At 38.5% G+C, this 18,576-nt stretch overlaps 1 protein-coding gene across 2 annotated transcripts in view; it reads right to left on the minus strand.

The window, feature by feature from the left end:
* Xrcc5 (X-ray repair complementing defective repair in Chinese hamster cells 5 (double-strand-break rejoining)) overlaps positions 1-18,576 on the minus strand; it is an 87,182-nt gene that overhangs the window by 37,604 nt on the left and 31,002 nt on the right. For both annotated transcript variants that reach the window (XM_005395688.2, XM_005395689.2), the window contains exons 11-15: positions 18,070-18,207; positions 17,164-17,254; positions 14,554-14,687; positions 9,461-9,657; positions 579-672 (exon numbers count right to left, since the gene is read on the minus strand). In XM_005395688.2, coding sequence (XP_005395745.1) covers positions 579-672; positions 9,461-9,657; positions 14,554-14,687; positions 17,164-17,254; positions 18,070-18,207 — 654 coding nt within the window. The remainder of the gene's footprint in view (positions 1-578; positions 673-9,460; positions 9,658-14,553; positions 14,688-17,163; positions 17,255-18,069; positions 18,208-18,576) is intronic.

Here is an 18,576-nt window from a genome sequence, read left to right on the forward strand (position 1 = left end):
AAAGCTTTTAAGTGTCAAAATATTTGCTTTGGGAAAATCCTAAACTTGTGAATCCCGTTCTACAATTGCATATTAGAAAAGACACAGGAAAATTACACTAACTTAAATTTTAAGTACTCAGAGCATGAGATTCAGATCATTAACCCTCACTTATCATTTTGACTAAAAGAAAACCTGCAAAATGATGCCAACAAAAAAAATCTGCACAAAAAGTGCTACCACCACAGGGGTGACAGCACATGCCTGTAATCCCAGTACACTGGGAGGTTGAGACAGGAGGATCTCAAGTTCAAACTCAACCTAAGCAACTCAACAATTTAGCAAGATCCTGTCTCAAAATAAAAAATAAAAAAGGGCTGGAGTGTAGCTCAGTGCAAAGGACCTGGATTCAATCCTCAGTAATAGGGGGAAAAAAATCCTACCACTGAGATTTTCCATGTTCTATACGTTGTTTAGAAGGAAAGAAGTATAAGATGGGCCTACAATAGTAAGTTCACAGACCACTCAAGCTGATACCATCTTCCCTAAGCCCCAACCTTCCTGCACAGGGCAGCACACACTGGAAAAGCCCTGCTTACCTTGGTGACATTGCCTTCAGCTAGGTTGGAGACACTGAAGTGGGTTTCCCCTTCCTCAGTTTTGTGTTTTTTAATGGTAGGTCCTTCTTCATGGCTGCAAAAGAAAGAAATGGCTTTTTTCTTTAAAACAAACAAAACCCAGAATTTTTAATATAAATAGTATTAACTTATTTCCTAGCATCAAAACAAAATAGTCACAGTGCTTTGTCCTTTACAACACCTCATCTCACTCTCCTATCTGTAAGGCCACCCCGGTGGGCTGACCTGCAGCCACCTGGCTTTTCCCCCCAGCAGTATAGAAATCATAATTAGGTGTATCACGAAGTCCTCACAGAAGATGAAACTGCAAGCACAAGTAATGGAAATACAGCATTTAAATAAGAAACCCGTCTACATTAGATATTACTTGCATTCAGATATTACTTACAGTCCCTATCTCAGAATTGATAGCTAGTAGCTTTCTATGGACTTAGAAGAATTTTTTTATCACGTATTGTCTATGTGAGAGCTTTATATGCTTCTATCTGCAACTGTCAAAATTACTAGACAACCTTTAATTAAATATATAAGAGCTTCTTAAAGAACTTTTACACTGTTTTTTTAAAATGCTTTCCAAAAAAATCTATTTAATTTGTTCTTTCATAAACCTAATTCTAGGGCCGGGGGTATAGCCCAGAAGCACAAGCACCTGCCTGGCAAGCACAAGGTCCTGAGTTCAATTCCCAGTATCAAAAACATAAATAAATAAATAAACCTAATTCTATTTAGGGCAACATATTAACACAATCTGCATTTCTCTTACCATCTGTGTGCTAAGAGAAAGACAACTCCAAGAAAGTGTATCAAATATCTTGCCTCAAGTAACATGCTGGCTTTAGCAGTGTGCATTTGAGGCAAGAGGAGGTCAAGTTAACTACAAAGAAAAAGAAAATCCAATCCAAAGATTCTGCCATGATTTCCCATACACTATAGAACATAAAGATACGAAGATTTTTCTCCTAGTAATTGGTCTAGGATGTCAGGCATTAAAGAATGGCTGAAAGAAATGAGTAAGAAATTATTAACGATGATCTAGTGTTTCTTTTTTAAATAACTAATTTTAATTGACAAAAACTGTAGTTATTATGTATAATACGATGTTCTACCACCATTGTGGTGGTAGAATTATCAATGGCTGTTATACCAAAAATGTATACGTTGTGCGATGGCTAAATTGAGCTACTTAACATACGTGTTACCTCGCAGTTGTCCTTTTTTGTGGTAAGAACAGTTACAATCTACTCTCTTAGTGATTTTTAACACTAGTATTTCTATGTATTGTTCAAAACTGCCACGCTAAGGTGATGAGTTCTGAAGCAGAGGTTATCTTTTTTTTGGAGATATTATATTAAAAACAAAGCAAAGAAAAAATAAAGCAGAAGCTGGCTGTCTCAGTGGTGTTTCAATAGTAAATCTCCTCTCATAGGTAGGCAAACACATAGTCATCACCAAAGCATCACAGCCATTCGCACATGAACAAAAAGTTCTATTGTTTGACATCTTTTTCATTTGCCACTGAGAAGTAGAGAGGAGGGAAGAGGAAGAGAGGATAGGGACCAGGAAACATAAGGGGTAAGTCATCCAGAGTTCTCTCCTTACAAGTAAAATAAAAATAAACACATAAAGCCTTGATGGCAACAATGGAAGAAAAATGCACAAACCCAGGAAGCATAAAATTCCATTAGAAGTTGAATCCATTTTTTAAAAAAATGACTACAGCCAGCCAGCTCAGTTAACATTTCCCAGTTATTCCCATGAGAAAGACACTAGGGTATGGTTGAAGATTTGAAGAAAAAAGACCTGGATTACAGTTTCCATTTTGCCACTCACTAGCCCTGGAACCTTTACTTTCCTGGAGGTGTTCATTATGTATTACTTCTGTACATCCAGAGTTTGAATTTTAGTAAGTTCTTATCTTCCTGAGCTTCAGTGTGCTCTTCAGGGAAACATACAGTAAAAAGTATCATTAGTTTATTAACTAATGTCTTCCAAAAAATCCTAACTTATAAAGTAATATTAAGAAGCATTACTATACACAAAACCCTAGGTTAGGTTCTGCAGAAACATATGGTTGAACCACATGAAGAATTTCTTTCTTTTTTTTATTTTTTTATTTTTATTTTAAAGAGTAAAAGAAGGACAATATAGCAATAGGGGGATTCACCGAATTATAGACAAAGTGGTAGGACATTATCAATGATTGTTGTTTTACCTATTGGTATCTTCAAGATAGTTTCTCAGGAAAACAAATAGACAAATACTAGTGAGTTACAGACAAAAATGGCAGGAAATTATCAATGGCTGTTGTACTATACCCTGGTTTCTCCGACATGAAGAATTTCTTAAACTCTCCAAAGTAATATTCTAAAAAGGAAGGGTAAAGAGACAGTAGTACTTCAGTTTGCAAACTTAATTCTTTCCACAGTTCTGGTCACAATGGAATTGGAAGCACAGTACAGTGCAATCAGAATCATGGAAAGGATTAAGTTTGTGAACTGAGGTACCACTATATGTACCAATTGCCAGTACCAGGCAGATAAAAACAGCCCCAGAAGTGAACAGAAAGTAGTGAAACTTTACTATGCTTAACAGTCTCAAGGTGAAGTCATCTAGTACCATTATTAGAAATTTTGCATATATTATACTCATAACATCTATATTAGGCAGAAAAAGGCACAGACTCTCATCCCCAAATTATCTATGCAGACACTAAACCCTAGAAAGTTGAAATCACCCATACGAAATCAAGGTAGATATACAAATATTAACAGATACCGCATTTGGATGATGGAACCATGAGACATTTGTTCCTTTTTTTCCTCATTCTCTTTTATAAACATATATAAATTTTTGGCTGAATATTTACTATGTGTCAACCACTAAGCTAGTCATATAAAAATTAATATACACCACTGTCAATAAGTTCAGACAAATAAAAAAGATAAATATGTAAACAAATAATAACTGGGATAAGCAGCACATCTCTTATTATAAGCAAGCGGTTGTACTGGATTACACCATGAGGCATAACCTGGGAAGTAATGAGAACTGAGGTTAAAAAATACAGAAATCATGGGTGGAAAAAAATGTGAGGAGGAGCTGGGGTGTAGTACTGTGGTTGACCATACTCTTAGCATGAATGAGGCCCTGGAGTTCAACCTTCAAAAGCCCTACTCCCAAACGCAGGAAAAAATGGTTCCCTCTAAGTAGCTAGCTGTATTTTTATTTTTTCTGTTTATTGGGTTTTCTCATTTGTGTAACAGTCTGATGATCTTATCCTGAAGGTAAAATCAGCAATCTAAGAGTCTGTGAACTATGTAAAAGTATATTCAAAACTTGGTGGCTCACGCCTATAATCCCAACAATCAGGATGCTGAGGCAGGAGGATCACCACAAATTCAAGGCCAGCCTGGGTTACATAGTGAGTTCAAAGCCAGCCTGAACTACACAGTGAGACTCTGTCTCAAAAACAACAACAAAAAACTTGGTATGTAATGGCATATATAAATCCATCAAGAGGAAGGCGAAGAGAGATTAAGAATCATAGCATTAAAGAATTTTAAGCAGGAATGATGTGATCAGATTTTTAAAAGAAAGGAAAAAAATCACTCAGCCTAGCTTGCACAAAGCCCTGGGCTCAATTCCCATCACTGCCAAAACATGCAACTCAGGTTGCCTGATAGGTCTAGGCAGCTTCAGAACAAGTAGGGTGCCAGGGGAGGCAGATCCTGGTCACCAGAAAGACCAAGGCAGAATTAGAGGGCTGAGAATTTTAGTCCTATCTTCTGCCTCTGGGGAGGAGGGGCTGAAGGTTAAATTGATCACCAATGGCTACTGATTTAATCAATCATCCCTACATTATGAAGTCTCCAGATAAACTCAACGGACAGGGTTCAGACAGCTTCTGGAGAGTTGAACACATGGAAGTTCCTGCAGAGCGACGCATGTAGGGAAGGTGGCGAAGCCCCTCATAAGTAACCTTTGAAATATAATACCTTTGACAAAATACACCACTCACTTCACAGAATGGAGTGGAAGGAGAAAAAATCAGTTATGAGGTTATTTATCCTAGTGAAGCAGGCTAAAATAAGGAGGCATACATAAAAGTAACGGCTGTGAATGATGCCATTAAGATCTACCATGCTAGTCACAATGCCAGGCACATTTAAACTAAGTTAAACTTTGCCACAACCCCAAGTGTTAGCTATTATCACTGTCCATTTTTTTATTTTAAAAGTAAAAGAACAAAAACATATTAGCAAACAAACAACCATTTACAGAGTAGCACAAGAATAGTACAAGCAATACTGAATTACAGACAAGGTGACAGGAAATTAACAATGGTTCTTGTATTACATATTGATAACTTCAAAGTGGTTACTCAGGAAAACAAATATAGACAAGCAAGATTGATCAAATAATTAATCATTAACTGTTCCTTTCAATTGTGGCATTTTTATATAATGGAGTATTACTCAGCTATAAAGAAAGATAAACTCGAGGCTTTTATAGGTAAATGGTCACAACTAGAGACCACAGTCATAGGTGAAATAAATCAGACCTGCATGTGTAAGCAACGTATTGTCTCACTAGTGTAAGAACCTGAGAGAGTGAATAAAAAATAGGAGGTATGATAAACATTGTGAAACGAAAGGAAACTACTCAAAAGTAAAGAGCAACTGGGATGAGGGAAAAGAGAAAAGAAAGAAGGGGAAAATTACGTATATATGTATATTGCTTTATCACTGTCCTTTTATACATGAACAAATAAAGGCTCATGAAAGGCAGGTATTTGTTACCTACATTGACAATAACATCAACTTGCCACTTTCCACCATTTTAAGGAGAAATGTTTTGGTTTAGATCCAAATCTGACTCTAAAATCAATGCCATAAGCCACTATACTTACCTGAAGTAAAAAACGTAGGTTTGAGGCAAATTTAATGCAGCTTGGCAAACCAATTAGATACAGAAAGTTAAAGAAAGGGATGACCTCCTGGAAATCGGGTGTTGTTCACTGAAAGATTGTATCAGCTTTAAGTGGGCTTTGAAAGGGGCACGGAAAGAGAAACGACACAATTGTATTTCTAGACATACTGAACTTGAAATAATTCTATACACTTAACCTATCTTGCCAACAGGATAAAAATCCAGGCTGCAGAGAGATATTTGATGGTTTGTGAAGCTGTACATGTACAATAATAAAAGATCCTGGGACATGCCTTGCTAAGACAAAATGGAATTACAGCTAAGAGTATAAGCTCTGGAGTCAGGCTGCCTGCATTTAAATCCTTCCTCCAACTTTTGCCAGCAGGAATCTTATCTTCCCTAATCCTCAGTCTCTTCAGCTTTAAGATGGTGTCAATACAACAACCTACTTCATAGGATGGCCAAGTGGATCCAAATAGATAATGCAAGTAAACCACCAGGCATTATACTTGTGTTCAATAAATGTAAGCTTGGGCCGAGCATGGTGGTGGTGGTGTGCACCTGTAATCCCAGCACGCCGGAGGCTGAGCCAGGAGGATCACCATGAGTTCAAGGCCATCTTGGGCTACATAACAAGGTCCTGTCTCAAATGAACGAATGAATGAATGAATGAATTTACTAATGAAATGTATGCTTGTCTGAGTACAAGCCCTACCAACATCAACATTAAGGTTGCGGGGAATGAAATGCAGCCCCATTCTACAAGGGTACTGCCTGAAGTTGAGGAAGATACGTGGGTTCCAAAAGGAAAAGAATACTTGACAAGGTCAAGTGCTACAAAGAAAAAGGCCATAAAAGAAAAGGACTGCAAAGCTGAAGAGAACCAGGCAGTGCATGTCTTGGAAGACCAGTTTCTGAGAGATGGTCGGGGCAGAGGCAAACAGGCTGGCTTGTGGAGGGAAAGATAATAATTAGAATAATAATTAGTACCAGGCAGTAACTGGAAGGAAGAAGCTGGGAGGAAGGTATTTTATTTTGTCTTAGATAAAAAGGGAAAGGAGCTGGTAAAAGGAAAAGCTGAAAATACAGGAAGTCAGAAGCCTTTATTAGGGGACTAAGGTAGCAGATGAGACAGAAGACGAAGTGTAGGGCACAGGTTAAGCAATACACTTCAGACAGGATGAAGTGCCCTATGCCACTGAAGTAAAGGTAGATGTAAAACACACGTGCTTTAGATAAGATAGGCCAGAAAATCGAGGCATTCCCACCAATTTGTCTCTGTATTCTCCATGAAAACTTTTCTACCATCATTACCACTGTTATTAATGTACTAGAGACATAATTAGGATTTTTAAAATTTTTACTTACAAAGCTCATCAGTTGCACATGCAGGATTAGACCTCAGATGTCCTAACTCTGATATTTTCATTTCTAGGAGATGTGTGTCAACTTTACAGGAAGTAACGCATTTCTGTGATATGGGTAATATGTAGTATACAGTGAGACTAAAGTACCAAATGGTGTTCTTTCCTCTTGAAATAAAGAAATCATTTTTAACACTAGGTATTCACCAAGTCCAAGACATGTATCAGACCTTCTCAGATGTTCACCCTTCTGCTGATACTATGATACTATTATTGTGTGAGTTTTGACTACTGCCTTCCCTTCAAATAGATTAAAGTGTTGTAATATATGTGATTTCACTGTTATATCTCTTGAGGTGAGGCTGTGTTCAGGTGCAGAAAATCTCATAAAGGTAAAATTATTCAATCAAATTCAGAACAACAGTAACAAAGCTAAAATTAAAATAAGTGAGTCCTACCCTCAGGACTCTTATCACTAAGTATGAAACTTCCTGTGCAGACATATGCCACTCATCAATTTTAGCCCCCCTACCCCTCCACTGGAAATACGTACTCTGGATCATGGATGATAAACATCCTCAAAAACATAGCTGAGGGTTACCTTAGTATTGGACATTTGCCATTTGCCAATCTTAGTCCCTCCACCCCACTCCAGTAATTATGTGCCCTGGGTACAGGGATGATGGGGAAGAAGAAGAAGACAAAAAATATATATATGCTATAGCTCAGCATTAGCAACCTTTTCTCCCTTACAGAAACTACTTCTAAGGCTGACTGAAGCCTTCTCATAAAAAATGGAGGGTTTTAAGAACTGTGAAGAAGGAACTAAATCATTTTTCTTGAATACATGAGGTACTCAATAAATACATGCTAAATGCGTCATTTCTGTAGTTCTTAGAGTTCTTAAAATCTAATACTTAGGAGAAGAAAGGGCAGAATAGGAGGGTGAATAGGTATATATGACTGATAATTTCCAGGCCCCAGGCAGATAACTTGGCTCTGTTGTACACCATTATGAACGCCCAGCATATAGAACCTTCCAGAATAGTGAGAGATAGGACTATAGCTAAAGGTGTAATCACAGCAGGGATCAAATCACAGAACAACAGCCTTCTGGGTCTCTCTGGTGTGTTTTTTAACCAGCTAATTTACATTTTAATCAAAGAAGGTAGAGAAAATGGCCCATTTCTTTCCGACAACACCAGAAGGTAATCAAGATCATGAACTGGAGCTGAGAGAGGGAGATAGAATAGACCTGTGATTGCAGAGAGCCTACAGCAAGGCTTCATGGGAAGAAGAGGCCACAGACTGGCATTGAACTGCTCCACACTATGGATCCAGGGGAATATAGCTAGGTGAGGACAGTGGAAGGAAAGTGGATTTTTAGGGACAGTCTTCCTGTGTAGAAGGCAGGATAGATTATCTCTCCAAGGATCTAATAGCAATGTACATGATAGAATCTGTTGAGTGCATGATTTTTTGTTTCTTTTGTTTGTTTGTTTTTGAGACAGGGTCTCACTATGTAGTTCAGGCTAGCCTTGAACTCACTATGTAGCCCAGGCTGGCCTTGAACTGCCAGCACTTCTCCTGCCTCAACCTCCCAAGTGCTGGGATTACAGGCATGTGTTACCATGCCTGGCCAAGTGCATGATTTTTTTTTCCAATTCTGACAAAGCTTGGGGTGTTAACCTCTGGAAAGCCACAAAATATGCAAATCTTTCTATTCAACTTGGACAATACTTCCAGCATTGATTTATAGAAACTAGAGAAAACTTCAGGAAATTACTCAATACTCTTTCACTGGGGTTATTTATAGTATCTTTTATAGTATCTTTGTCAATGAAGATACAGCTGAGGGAAGGAAATTAAAGCAATATAAATATATATATATATATATATATATGTAGATCTAAAGCCAGATCTCAAGGGAAGCAAGAAGTGAACAGAGTATTCTGGTTTAAGGAAAAAAACCAGTTGACCGAAACCTGGTAAAATCAATGTTACATACCTAAAATGATTCTGGATAATCAAGAACAATTTCCCCTAGTTTATTTTTGTTTTGTTTGTATGGAAAGTAATACAGATTCTGAACAGAATCTGATGAGGAAAAACCTTAATAGCCACTTGTAAGCTTGATTGAAGGATCATATGAAAAGCATTTTGCAATAAATGCCTCCCTAATGGCATACTACTTCCCTAATAGCACAAGCGACTACATCACTAACATACTAATAGAGTAACTAAAGAAGGGCTGGACTTTTCATTCTTTTTTCCAACTTTTCTTTAAAAACTTCACTGACACTTAACCTTCCCTGGCAAGCACAAGATCTTGAGTTCAATTCCCAGTACCAAAAAAAATCCCAAGTGAACAGCAAGGATAAAATATGACTAAGGAACAGATATGAAAAACCAGTATTTCAATGCAAGGATCAATCATCAAAAGGCTTCTTCTCCACCTTCATCATTCCACAAACCCCCAGGCAATACCTTAACTCCAAAGCCCCTCCAAGACTTCTATAAATCTTAACTGCAACTACATCCGGTACTTACTTGTCTTGGAAAACGTCCTGAGCAGTTACTTGATCCTTTTTCTTGACAGCTTCAGTCAGAGGGAAAAGGGTCTTTATTTTGGAGAGAGGGATCTGACATTTTGCTGTCACCTCAGTAGGGGGATCCAGCATATTCAAAATATGCTGCTGGATTGGGGGCAGAGGTTCCTGGGGATGTAAAGCTCTGTGCAGCAGACACTGTAGGAAAAGTACAAGGGTTTTTAAACAAATGGAAATATCATGTATGACTTCTTTGTATTTTCTGGTCAGGGATCCTCCATCTTTAGTTGAGAGGGCTGTGAAATTCACCATACATAAGACACAGAAGGATTTACTGCTGGGCATGGGTTTGTTGAGGGTGTCTAAAGCCTACCTTGAACACACCCATGCCCAGCAGCAAATCCTTCTGCAGACCTCTTAGAAGGGAGCCCTTTGAAAGAAGCTGTGGCTTTAACTACCTGCCAAGTTCACGCCTGCCTTTAGATCCTGGATGTGATACTCTCTGTGCCGCTTCTGCCTTCCCTAGACCCTCCACAACCCTCCACTGCTACACAGTTGGCCATTTATTTATTTATTGTTCTGATCTTTACTTAAAAGACCCAGATGTTATTTCCTCAGAGAACTTTCCCTGATATTACATATGAAGTAGCCCCTCCTACCACCCCATCATTGTCTATCCTTCCTCCTATTTGATGTTTTAATAGCATTTATTACTACCTAAAAATTTTTAGCTGACTTATTATCACTTTTTCAATTTTTTTTAGTTTACTTATTATCTAACCCTCCACCCCCCTCTCCCCCCCCCCGCCCCGTTGAATGTAGAGATCTTGTCTGGTTTACTGTTAAAATTCAAAGCACAGAAAATCATGCCTGGGATATAATAAACACCTAACAGCCACTGACTAAAGGAATAAAGTCCTCTTTCCCAGCATTCTTATTGACAGGGGTGTCAGGAGGCAGCACCAAGAGTGGGGCCAGGATCAAGGCCAAGGCAGGTTCCACTCCTCCCTGAGTGGAACTGGTCAACAAGCAACTTCCTCTACTTCTCCTGGAGTGTCTCAGTCCACGCAGCCAGGCCTTGGCAGCACTTGCATCTGCCCCAAAAAGTAAATACTCTAACAGGAGTATAGAAAGATAAGCCATGAGATGCCATTAAGAAAAAGAAAAGAGAAAGAACTGTTTACTGATTTTTGTTATTGTTACTGATGTTCTTTTGTTGTTGTTACTCATGCGTGCTAGGCAAGTGCTCTATCACTGAGCTACATCCCTCCCTAACTCATACGTTAGCAGTTCTGAAGAAAAAATTAAGAGGAAAATAGCTCCTGTAATTTCAAACTACTATTTCTTATCACAAAGTGTATGATTTATACTATCTTGTGGTATACTTATTCATTTCAGAGTTTGACTTTTACTTTTTTCTTTCCTAATACTTAACTCTCCCTGAAAGTCAGGTCTTTTAGTATAAAGCCAAAGGAGAAATCAAATACTGACAAACCCTCAGAATCTACCCATAACCCTCTTGTGCACAATCCTTAATTCACAGTGCTCTCCCTCAGTTCACTAAAATGGCTCAGCTTACAAAGTCTTAAAGAATCTGGTAAGTTTCCTCTCACATATTCCTGAAAAATATCGATGTGTGCTATACAACTGGCATGTTTTAGAAAGAACTAGAACACCAGTGAATAAATATCCTACCCAGTCTTTCCAACTGACAACATCTCAGATTTTCAGTATGAATTTCGGACTATTTTAAATAGTGTTGTTATCAATAAGTTAATAATGAAGGATCTAGAAGAGATGTCCTGGAGCCTCAACTTCTCTCTCGTATTTTCTTAAAGGTCACACTTTAGACCACATGAAGCTAAGTGAGATACACACAAAAGTCATTTAAGCAAAAAATCCCAGTTCATCTCCCACCCCCTCACCCCAAAATGAGGTTCGGAGGAAGTGACAGTTTTTAGTAGCTGGGAAGCTGAGATCCCAATCCTCTATTTCTTTTAAGCAACTGTTACCGCTTAATGTGATTTTTAAATATGAAAAAGATTAGGGGAAAAAATACAAGCCCAGAGGCTAACTCAAAGGGTACTAACATTGATTTTTAGGAACACTGTATCAATTATTTAACAGGTGATTTTAACTGTCCTCTTGAAACAAGATATACTTTTCAGCACTTTGTTCCAAAATTAGAATTACCCTCTTACCAACAGATTATTAATCTTTCCCTTCTACCAGCTCATTCACACTCAGCTATAAATACTTAAAAAAAAAAAAAAGAAAAAAACACATCCTGGGTGCCATGTCTCCTGTTGTCCTCTTTTGCTTTCTCAGGACCGGTCTCCAGGCACTGCAACCTGGCTTCTGCCTCAACGCTCAGCTGACACAGCCCTGGTCATCAAAGACTCAACTCCCAGCCCCAGTGGCCTCTGCCATGCTCCCCTTTGTTCACCATTGTGCAAAACTGTCCCTGACAGTCTCTCCTGGACACTTCTCCTACGCCTTCCAAGGCATCAGTTTCTCCAATTTCTTTCTGCTTCTCTGACCTCTGTTGCAGGGTGGAGGAAGACACGCTTGGTTTTGTTTTTTCATAGCTCTTCTTTTAATGTCTATCTCAGATTGTCCACTCAAAGTTTAGGTTCAATTGTCCTTTTCCTTATCACTCTATGTGCTCTCCCAGGCCATTTCATTCACTTTTTACCCCAAAGAGGAAGCCTCTCAAAACTGTATGTCAGATTGACTTCTCTTCTGGGCTCCACAGTTCCAACTTCCCATTTAGGGTCAATATTGGGTTAGCTAACAGATAATTCAAATTTAACATTTGTAAAAACAAACCACCCTTTGTATCTGCTCATTCTATACTCCTTATCACAATTAACAGTGACGCCATCCTTTCAATAACCCCAGCTAGGATCCAATTATCTTTTATTTCGCTCCATCTCTTATCAACCACCACCTAAATATCTCAAATCCTATCTCCTTTACTTTCTACATGTCTTCAAAATCTACTCCTCTCTAACCTCTTCATCACTGCTTCAACTCAAGCCTCCAAGCAGGCCACTGCAGGTTTCTTAACTGGTCTCCAGTCCACCTCCTCTAGTACCAATGAAGCTATTGGTTTTAAACTATATTATCCACCTGCTGACAAAATCTTTTAATGATTACCTCCTGCCATAAAATCCCAACTCCTGAGCAAAACACACAAGGTTCTTCACAACCTACCTGCTACTTACCTTCCCGCCACCTTCTCCATCATTTCCCACAGAGAATCTATTATCCATTTTCTGTAATATGTTTTGTTTTGAAACAGGGTCTTGCTATGTAGTTCAAACTGGCCTCCAACTCATGGCTTTCCTCCTGCCTCAGCCTCCCAAGTGCTAGGATTACAGGCATGCACCACACACCTGACTTCTCTGTTCTATGGATTCATAAATAGGTGACACTTCATACTTTTGTATATGCTACTTCTTTTACATAGCATGTCCTCATTACATCATCATTTGTTTAGGTTCCTGTCCAAATGTTAATTCCTGAGAGACACCTCCTTAAACTATATATTAGCAGGAATCTCTTTTTCCTCTTACTGCCATGGTGTTTTCTGACCACTGGAAACTTCAGCCATTGTATCTCTCCACTCCTGTTTCCTCTAGAGGGGTCCTTAAAGTAGTGAGTTTATAATATCTTGAGCATAGGTACATTCTTAGTACTCAGTAAGTATCTGATTTTTTCAAAAAGTGAATTCAATATATACATGCCCTAGTGAAAATATATAATCTGAATGTATTTTTTACAGACCAGCCATTTAAAAAACTCTCTCCCAACAAAAGAAAGCAAATGCTATAAAAATCAAAGTTACCAGTGCTCACAGCCTTGCAAGATAAAAACGCCTGCCTTTATGACTTGTATCTGTTAGCTCTTCCAACAAAGCTTCACTGAAGCTAGACAAATCTGCCATGTAGTAGAAGTTTCTTTTGTTCTGGAAAGATTTCCCACTGCTCCGCTCCTCGCTTGCCTTCCAATAGCACAATCTTCAGGTCTTTAATACCACTCTTCAAAAACACCACAGGCTCTATCTGCCATTTATACGTGATTACAAGTAGATACTAAAGTATTCACTGAGGCAGGCCTCTATGTGTTCAGTTTCATAGTGCTAATTTTAGAACCAATGATTTCTTTTAATTAATTACTTAAAGAAATTTCAAACATCAAAAAACACAGAAAATTTCTTTCGGGTAGAAGATCCCTTAAATCACAGCAGGACCCAATAGGGCCCTGGGTTAGTTACAGATGTTTTACAAAGTCAGTCAACATGGATAGTCCATGGTGTCTGCATAATACTCATCCTGCCCAGGAGTGGGCCTCCATCCCTCTGTGGGGAACAGTTTGCCTGAAAGCTGCCTATGGTGTTCTTCAGTTTTGTGGGCGTCAGAGGAGTCTATACCTTGCTGTCATCAGCTCAGAACAGGGCTGGAATACTCCCTCCTCTTTACCTCTGGCCTGTCCCTCCCTTTTTTCAGCATAGCTCAGTTTTCTTGTCATCTCTTCTAATTTACCTTAATATCCCCCACTTTCTAATTCTTCTGGCCCAAGATTCAGAAACACATACTCTATTTTATATTTTTATGTATTTCTGTATTTTAGTTATTCTTGGATAATTTCATATTTTAATCTCATTATCTGACCTCTATTCTATATTTAATTATGAAATTTTTGACAAATGCAGCACTGCAATACATTTTCCCTAACAGTGGTTATATTACTACACAGTTCATGTGATCTTCCTTGCTATTGATTTTTAAAAAGTCTTTCACACAGAAATATAGGAGAAAAGCCTGAAAAAGCATAAAAGAATGTGCTTTTTATTAAACCCTCTTGTATTTTTTTTTCAAGTAGGCTTCTTCAACGAAAAAAATGATTCTAACTTTTCTTTCTACAAGCTCAGAATATTTTTTTTATTTTCAAGTAGAAAGGAGAAAAGTTATTCTTCTATTAAGAAAAACAAATGAGGCCCTCAGAGGCTCAGAGGATAAAGGTGTTCATTTGGGACTGGCCAGTGACCACAGTTTTTCACTTTATTATAGGTTCATCTTTCCCTCTTACCTGAAATAATCTCTGAAATTCAGGATTTGGGATTTTGGTAGTTGGAAACAAGTCTTTGATGGTGTTTTCATCTTCATCTTTCTTTATTAAACTCATAGAGTCAATGAAAGCATCAACAGCATTCAACTGTGCCTCTTAAAACAAATGGAAGCAGAAAGAAAAAGTGATTATTTCCATTATCCTTCTCTAAAACAAATGTTTTCCATTAATAATACAGCAACACTGGCAGGTTCTATAGCCTGGCTCTGCCAAAACTAATCTCTGATTATGTAAGTACTTCACCTGAGTCTTGATTTTCTTATCTGTGAAAAGAGTTAATAAGAGTAGGTGATCTCTTAAGTCCTTTTCTGCTCCACCATTCAGTGACCTTTTGACAATGGAGTATCACATCAAAAGCAGAGTTTGGTCCAGAAAAATGCACTAAAGCCATACAAAACTCAACATCCCCATGGAAATTCATACAAAATATTCAGTATTCAATGAGCTAATATTTTAAAACTTAGTAATCATCTAAAAGAAAAATATTAAAAAGGAAAAACAACCGTCTAGTAATGAAGTATCAGCTTTCCAAACACTTACTATATTGAACAGGAAGACACAACTGGACCACAGTGAGCTGATTCCTTCACGAACTTCTGTCAGAATCAGCCCTTTCCTCTTGCAAAGCCTCATGACACTAAGCACCCTGCATATATGCACATCTGTGTACACATCTTACCTTACTCTTCAAACTCTAAAGCTCCATGATGGCAGAAACACAACATCATCCTTTTTGTCTTTCCTAAAATTTAACAGAAGGCAAGTGCTCCTCAATAAAAATCTACCAAGTCAGCGAAAATGGCACTGCTCAAAACAATGCGGATGAAAGGCAACGTCTCCCAAAAATGCTTCCAACTAAGCTGCCATGTGTGACTTTCATTCTGCTTATTTATAAACTGTTCGGCTGTCAACATGAAGCACTGTTTTTAGATTCACAGTTGTCAGGCAAAAGGTGGTAAAGAGTAAGCAGTTTCTGAAAAGGTATTTTTATGTTTTTATTTTTCACTTTTTTAGATATCCCTTTTATTTTGCTACAACAAAATAAAATATAGTATTTATCCTGAGCTATTTCTTTCTTGTTCTTGAACTTTTCTACACAGGCTTCAGGCAATGGCATAGCCATCACCTTCTTAAGATAACCAGCACAGCATATACCTGGCAAGAGCTAGGAGTCGATCTTGCCTGTGTGTACATTCTGTGATTTCCACCTGGTGCCACCGGCTACCATCAGGTGAAATCATTCTGGTAGCGCAGCTCTCTACATAAACATCGACTTGGGAAATATACCAACCAGATTTAAGGATCTACTTTCCACGGGAGAAAATGTTGAGAAATATGTTAACTTCCTGAACCCAGATCAACCAGTCATGAGATACTCAGTTTTTTAGCTCCTGAATCAGTTACATTTATAAGATACTTTCTGAACAAAGTTCTCCTTTTAAAATATTCTACTCATTTAAAATCTAGAATGGTCAAGGAAGAGAGACTGTAGCATGGTGACAACATCTATACATTCAGGTCCATGCCTGCCTCCTCTGTGATACAGAGGGATTCACCTCTAAAAAAGGAAGGTAAAGCCGGGCATGGTGGCGCTTGCCTGTAATCCCAGCAATCCCAGCACTCGGGAGGCTGACTGGAGGACTACTGTGAGTTCGAGGCCAGCCAGGGCTACATGGTGAGTTCAAAGCCAGCCTGAATTATAGAGTGAGACCCTGTCTCAAAAAAAAAACACTAAAAATTGAAATAAAAGGGAGGTAAGATACAGGCCCTAAAGACTCATTTTATTCTTGGCCTCTTCACAGCACACAGTTCCCAAAGGGTCTAGCCAAAATAACACACAAGGAGGACCCCGTCTGGAGACTCACCTCACAATTCCCTAATCCTACACTGATACAAATAACTTTAAACTTATAAATTAAAACAACTATCATCATGCATTGTTCTTTTCATTCTGACCCCCTGCTACATTTTATTACCACTGTCTTAAACAGTGAGCTCTCCGGGAGACAGGCTGCGGCTGTGAGACTCAGGGTAACACTCTGACATTTGCAGCCAGATGCTTAATAACAGCCTGTCTCTTCGAGCATGGAGTAACTCCTGGCAACTGGAAATAAATAACGAGACTTGACTGCCACTGTAAACTACACAGGAAGGACAAGGAGAAAAGTTACTCTCTAGCAGTGTCTTCTTCATTTCAAAGTTACATCAGATTACAGTAGGACCTAAAGTCACAGGTTTGACACTGCACACCAATCTACTTCAGCAGGGACAAACCTGCTTACAACTGGAGAACGAAGATCCAGCACCAACACGCTGCTCCCAAGATACATGCTCAAAGTCAGAAGGGGGAGCAAGACAGTGTTTGGAGAGTTCAGAGCAAACCTCTCCTTCCTATGGAAAAACACCTGGTGACTGACCACCTTCACTGTCACTGGGTATGAGCGTTATAGTTGAAATCCAACTAACTCCACTTTGTGAAAGCCTGGCCCTGACTCATGACTGCAGCCAGGCGATTTCCCCAGAGCAGTTTACATGTAAAGCCGTTAGTGAGCTGAGCAGAAATAAACTCACCCGTGGGAGTGTATTTCTTATTATTTTTCAGGGATGAAAACATGTACTGCCGCAAGTCTTCCATGAAAGGCAGTTGCACATACACTAAACACTAATGGGAAAGAGAAGAGATAAAAGTAGAAACAACCAAATTAATGGAAAAATATCAAAATGGTCCCAAATGGTGTGAGAGTGGCAGAACAGAAATATTTCAAAAATTAACTCAAACTGAACACATGCAAAATAAAGTGTTTTGACTTCTATTGACTATTGAAAACTGCAAATGATATGAAAGATATTACACATAAAAGCAATGCTTGAAAGAAAGATTATTAAATGACAACTACAAAGTGCATGACCAAGTAGAACAAATGAGCGAAGTCAGGGTGCCCAGAAGGCTGACCTGGAAGCCAAGGGATCTGCCTTCTCTCTACAGTTCTGCCATGATAGGTTCTCTCAGAAACAGGAAATGTAAGGAATCTAGACCTGCATTTTAAATAGAAAAGCCCCAAATAAACTGAACTTCACAAGGATCACAACAAAATCACATCTTCAACCTTTATTCACAGTCCCTATTTGTTAAAATGCGGGCAGGTTCTGTTCCCATTCTGTTCTGAGGAGTCAAGCAGGATGAAAACTGAGAGAGGGTCATGGTTCACCTTTATTGATATAATAAAAAGCTCCTTAAATACTTTTATAGTTCATAGTTCTCTTACTACTGAAAGCATGGTTCACAGAGCAGCAGTGTCAACATTACTTGGGAGTTTGCAAGAAACACAGAATCTAGACCCCAGCCTAGACCTGCAGTTAGAATCTCCTTTTAACAACACCTCCAGTAGTTCTCATGCACACTAACAGTTGAGAAGTCTGGCTTAGAATAAAGGAGTGGAAAAAAAAAAATGAGTAAGAAAGACCTGTGGGTTTTACCTCATAGGTATCCTTGATGAAAGGAAAAGCCACACCAACTTGGGGATTAGCTCTTCTGTCATAAGCATATCGAACTATGGCCACCATGTCTAATTCATCCAAAGCATGAATCAGGGAGGAAAGTGCAACTGCTGCTGCCTGTTAAGAAAGATGCAAGTGTTCACATATGCCGAATATGTGAGAATTCCCACACAAAAAAAATATTTTTGAAAGTACCATCCACTTTCTTCCTATTTCAGGTTTTTTTAAGTGTCCAACACCACCAAAATAAACAAATAAAATTAAAGTGCTCTTTTACCCACTTCAAGGCCAAACTGTATACTGAGTGTACTCTTTCTGGAATTTTACTAACTACATATCACTTCAACCTTCCTTCTACTCTGAATTCATATCCTCACCCTAGGAATTAACTCAATTCTCAGTCTTCCTAAACAAAATCTTTTTGTCTTTCTCACTCCATAAATTACTACACATGTATCTTTCATTCTCTTCCCCTCAAAATTTCAT

The sequence above is a fragment of the Chinchilla lanigera genome, unplaced genomic scaffold, assembly GCF_000276665.1.
Source record: "Chinchilla lanigera isolate Chin_1 unplaced genomic scaffold, ChiLan1.0 scaffold00052, whole genome shotgun sequence".
Taxonomy (NCBI): domain Eukaryota; kingdom Metazoa; phylum Chordata; class Mammalia; order Rodentia; family Chinchillidae; genus Chinchilla; species Chinchilla lanigera.